Source organism: Monosiga brevicollis, genomic scaffold (assembly GCF_000002865.3).
Source record: "Monosiga brevicollis MX1 MONBRscaffold_11 genomic scaffold, whole genome shotgun sequence".
NCBI lineage: Eukaryota > Choanoflagellata > Craspedida > Salpingoecidae > Monosiga > Monosiga brevicollis.
This window is the reverse complement of record NW_001865048.1, coordinates 976,799-981,523: the sequence shown is the minus strand read 5'-3', so window position 1 is coordinate 981,523 and position 4,725 is coordinate 976,799. Positions and strand designations below refer to the sequence as shown.

The 4,725-nt window shown below is 54.8% G+C and overlaps 3 protein-coding genes across 3 annotated transcripts in view; 1 reads left to right on the top strand and 2 right to left on the bottom strand.

Moving 5' to 3' along the window:
• Positions 1-406, top strand: part of MONBRDRAFT_25820 (uncharacterized protein) — a gene marked incomplete at both ends in the record, with an annotated part of 2,441 nt that extends 2,035 nt beyond the window's left edge. Inside the window, one exon of the mRNA XM_001746213.1 lies at positions 301-406. Coding sequence (XP_001746265.1) covers positions 301-406 — 106 coding nt within the window. The remainder of the gene's footprint in view (positions 1-300) is intronic.
• A 251-nt stretch (positions 407-657) lies between these two features.
• MONBRDRAFT_8598 (uncharacterized protein) lies at positions 658-1,323 on the bottom strand (the record flags this gene model as incomplete). The annotated part of the gene is made up of 1 exon (XM_001746077.1): positions 658-1,323. One exon carries the CDS (start codon positions 1,321-1,323, stop codon positions 658-660), a length of 666 nt encoding a protein of 221 aa, XP_001746129.1.
• A 464-nt stretch (positions 1,324-1,787) lies between these two features.
• The window catches only part of MONBRDRAFT_8597 (uncharacterized protein), a gene marked incomplete at both ends in the record, with an annotated part of 6,692 nt that continues 3,754 nt past the window's right edge, over positions 1,788-4,725 (bottom strand). Inside the window, 3 exons of the mRNA XM_001746076.1 lie at positions 1,788-2,546; positions 3,343-3,433; positions 3,729-3,970. Coding sequence (XP_001746128.1) covers positions 1,788-2,546; positions 3,343-3,433; positions 3,729-3,970 — 1,092 coding nt within the window. The remainder of the gene's footprint in view (positions 2,547-3,342; positions 3,434-3,728; positions 3,971-4,725) is intronic.

Sequence of the window (4,725 nt, the reverse complement as noted above, 5' to 3'; positions counted from 1 at the left end):
TTGGGGGGGGGGGGGGGGGAGAAAACCAGACGCACACGACTGGCCTTGCACTCATCACAACCCGGGGTCTGGGTCTTTGCTGCTTTTGATGGTCCGATCCGGCTCACTCTCCACGTGTGTCCAGGCTTGTGGGTCCGACACAGCTAGCTCACCCGCCTTGAGACTATAGCTGCTACATTTGATGAATTATGTTTAGCTCCTTTGATGTTTGCAGCTCAAAAACTCGCCAAGAATGTCTGGTGCCGGTGATGCTCCTGGTACCGTCTTCTCACTCACCTCGCCCTTGCACACCACCTCTAGATGCAAGTTCTCAAAAATTCATTGTAGCCAATTGGCACAGGAACAGGGCACTGGTTTTTTCTCTGCCGTGTGCTCCGAAGACACCTGTTTTCTCTCTGCCGTGTGACTCTGGAAATAGCATATTATTATTGCATGTATCTGCGTGTGTGCGTGTGTGCGCGCGTGTGCATGTGTGTACTCTCACGTGTATGCGCGCAGCATGTCCAGGCAATCTGGTTGCACTTGATAATCGAAATTGTCGCCTCACACATCGGCAGTGATACGCTTCCATTCATTCAAAACAAAACAAAAAAAAAAAAAGAATCAGATAACAAGTTCAAGGCTCAGCCTTGAACCACGATTTCGATGCCACGGCTGTCAGCTGCGCAAGTCGTGTTCCATGTCGGTTCTAAAGTGATCGTGCTCATCGGTCTCATCGGCCAGCAGAAGCGCCTGCAAACGGTCCATGACGGGCTCCCAGACTGCTCGATAAAGCTTGTAGGACACACTGGTGTGCTTAGCTAGACGCTTCATAATGCTGGTGGGGGTGTCCATGGTACGAGAACGCAGCTCATTAAGGAGAATGACTGTGAGAAGAGCACGACAGTCTTCCTGAAAGTGTCGAGGCCGGCGTACATGGATACGCTGTAGCTGCTCAAGGCGGGCCTGCCTGAGTGCAACTTCAGCCCGCGGCAGCTCGGCCGTTTCAGCACCCAAAGATGCCGCCAGCGGCTGTGATCGCGCGCGGTCTGTGAAACCATGCGTGCGTGGTTGTGCGTGCGCGATTGGCCTTTCCGCCACCTGTGTAGAATGAGATTCAAGGCCGATACCGCTCTCTGGGTCTGGAACGCCACTCATATCAAAACACGCCATGCTGAGCTGGGCGAACGTGGCGTTGGCCGAGCTATGTGCTTGGCTGGATGCATCAGGCTGGTCATGGTTCGTATCAGGACGGGACGCTGGTTGCAGCGGCGAATGCACCCCCTGAGCTGCGAGCGAAAAGTCACTCTGCGCCAAGGTGTTTAAAATACTGCTCCCACTCATGGTGGCCGCAAATCAAGGTTCCTCACACGAGCCGCTCCCTCACGTAGCTGTACCAGTTCATCTACCACCACGCCATAAACAGGTCATTGCACCCCATTCGCCATCTCATGTTGTTCATGCTCCACACAGCACAAAAAAAAAAAAAAATGAAAATAGAGAGAGATAGAGAAAGAGAGAAAAAAAGAAAGCAAAAAAAAAAAAAATCAAAATGTATGGGGAACGCACTCCTCTCGCTGGCTCTTGGGCTGGATGCCGCTATACGTCTGTTTGTCTGCCCCCTCGGGAGTTTTTTTCTGGGCTGGCATTTTTCTCTTTGCCCAATGTCTACATACTCTTCAACCCCCCAAAGAAACGGCTACAGTCTGAGACAGCGGAGCCCTCTCACTTCTCCTATTCGATTAAGCGTATATGAACACGGTTGCATGGCGGGTAAGGATGGTACGAGGTGGCAAGGCGCTATCGGCTCAAGCAAAAACGTCAAACTCGCTGAGATCTACTTTGCTCTTGCTGGGAGCCGCCGTGGATGAAGCACCAAAGCTCGAGGTCGGCACAGTGGGCGGGACATAGGACGAGGCCGTCGAGGCCCCAAGGCCTGAGAAAAACACATCTGTACCAGTATCGAGTGCTGGAGCCGCGGTCGAGCTGGGTGCAGCAGGCCCGCTAGAACCAAAGCCCAGCAAATCAAAGTCATTCGACAATGTTGAGGTTGCCGTGGAAGCAAAGGGGTTTTGCATTTGAGGAATTGGGCCTGAGGCGGAGGCAGCAGGCGCAGGGTTGGACCCAAATGCCCAATCGTTTGCGCCATGTGCGGCGGAGGTCGTGCCATTGCGATCCATTACAGACGACCCAGCCGGATCCGAGCCAAATGGGTTCTGTCCTGGCACTGAGGAAAATGTTGGGGCTGAGGCCGAGGCAGCGGAAGTCCACCCCAAGAGGTCGACGTCACCCGCGCTCCTGCCCTTTTCAGCGCCGTTCGCCACGGCGGCAGGCTTGCTCACGCTGCTTTCACTCGAATGCGCCGATGAAGCCTGAGAAAGCTGGGCGAGAAAGTCATGATCACCACTTTGGCTCACAGACTTGGCCGCGGCCCCTGCTGCACCAGCTCCAGCTGTACCAGCTTCAGCCGTTAGGCTTGATAGGGTTTCAACACGGTGGGCCTCTTCCAATCGAGCCGCTTGGACCACATCGAGCATGCCCCGCACCAATTTGAACATCTTGCCCAACTGTGCGCCGCAAACAGGGGATGTCATCCCAGTCCAAGACCACAATGCATGAGAAAGAGGCGAGTGGGGAACGAGCACACTCTAACGAGGAGATCGCATCCATGCCGTTTCTCTCTGACCTGTGTGTCATTCAGGGCAGGTGCCATGGTCAGTGGGATCAAAAAGGGAAGCATTTTTGTTGCCAGAAAAGTCGCGTCCAACCCCAGCCGGCCTTGATCCTTCATTGCCTGTAGCGCCCAAAACCACGCAAGTGAGTCAGGGTGGATCAAGCAGGTTGAGCCTGCGGGGGAGGCTTTTGCAAGCCCGCTACGCGAGCCGGATGGCGGACAGCAGATACCGCATGAATGACGCCCATGATGCTCATGACCACGCCTGGATCGCGCGATCGCACGCGACCGAGCAGGGGGCAAACACACTCCTGCGATACCAAGCAACCTCTTTGTGAGTGAGAGTGTGTGCGCAAAGTGTGTGGTGGAAGACACCTGCCAGCACACTCCAGCCACCAACCAGAAACATGGCCTTGTCGAGATGTTCCAAAATACGCCCGAGGCAGACCAGTCCGTTGATTGTGACGGTGACTGAGCCTTTGATACAAAGGTTCTATACCACCCGACGCGGTGAGATGTAGAGAGACGGAAAGACAGAGGCAGGGGAGACAGAGACAAAGACAAAGACGGGGACAGCGACAAAGCCAAAAGCAGCGACAGAGACACAATGTCATGAAGGTACAAGCACTGAAGATCAGGCTGGCATGATGTATGACCATGCACACTCTGATCTAGATTCAAAAGCTCACCTCGATCCGAGGCAAAATTTCAGACTTGAGGGCGTCATAGCCAATGACGTGCGCAAAATTCGGCAGCTCACCCAAAGACTGCAGCGTAGCCCTGGAGAAGCAGAGAACGCGCCACATCATATGAGCAGGGGCGCAGGTCAGACTTGGTAGCCATCGAAGGAGTCAAGTGCTCGTACTGCTGGTCTCGTCCACTCATGGCGTCGTAGATGGCCGGTAAGATGTGCTTTTGAATCTGCGGCCAGCAAAGGTAGCCAAGGCAGAGGTTTGTTGAGTACGGCGCCGCACCGCGGACGCGTTTGATGCCTTAGCTCACGATCCATACCTTGTCGGGTTTGGTCAAGCGGATCAGCGTCGCCATGTTCTGAAGCATTACGTAAAGAATCTACCACCCAGACGACCGAGGCACACCAATGAGCATGTCCTTGGCTGCGCTCAAGTGTCGCACAAGCCTCTTGCAACATGTTCGCACCTGGATCGGGTCGTGGATGTGGAGCAAGGGTTCGATGGCTGGCCATAGCTCCTCTTCATATTCCTCGGGCGTCACGAGCTGGGCCACGGCAAAGATACTCGGCAAGACAAACGGTGCCATAACCTTATCTCGGCTTTCCAAGGCCAGGCCTGGCATGAGCTGTGCACCACAAGGGTCAGACAGGTCCGTGAATAACTCGACAGAGCTGGTGTAAGGGGGTGAATACACGGTGCGCGCTGAAGCGTGTGCGTTGAGGCACGTCATGATCATACGCGATAAACAAGAAGACGCTTGGGGATCTGCTGGAGAATGCCGGGCAAGTCTTTGAAGAATTGACATTTGCTGAGGTTGTCTTTCTCGTACAGGTGGTCAATAAAGCGGCAGGTGCGGATGGCCAGGGATTCAAAGTGCGCACTATCGGTCAAGGCTTCGGGATCTGGTCGATCATAGCTATGCAACCCAAGGAAAGAGTACCGGTGCCATGGTAAAGGATGCGTCAGGTGCAGGCATGTGCACGGCCGATGGAGGCGCACCTCTGTAACGTGAGAGCACGCTGCACCGTCGCGGCTACGGCGGGCGGAAGCTTGGGCAAAACATCACTGAGGTGCTGGGCCAGACCAGAAATTTGTTGTCGAAACAAGGAGACGCTATCATGGCATTCAAGCAGCTATGTCGGCAGCAGGAGGCGGCATTTGCAGTTAGCACACGGGTTGAACCGGGGGCGGGTACAGGACGTGAGGTTTCAGTGAAAACCTACGGGGGATCCATTTCGATAAGCAGCCACCATCAGGTTGGCCAGGCTCCAGGCGTCGCTCTTGAAATCGGAAGTGTTCTCCATGATGTATTCTGGTTGTGAGCAGGTGGCATTAAGGCGTCACAACGCCATTGCGCGTCGGAGGGGGGGGGGGGGGGGG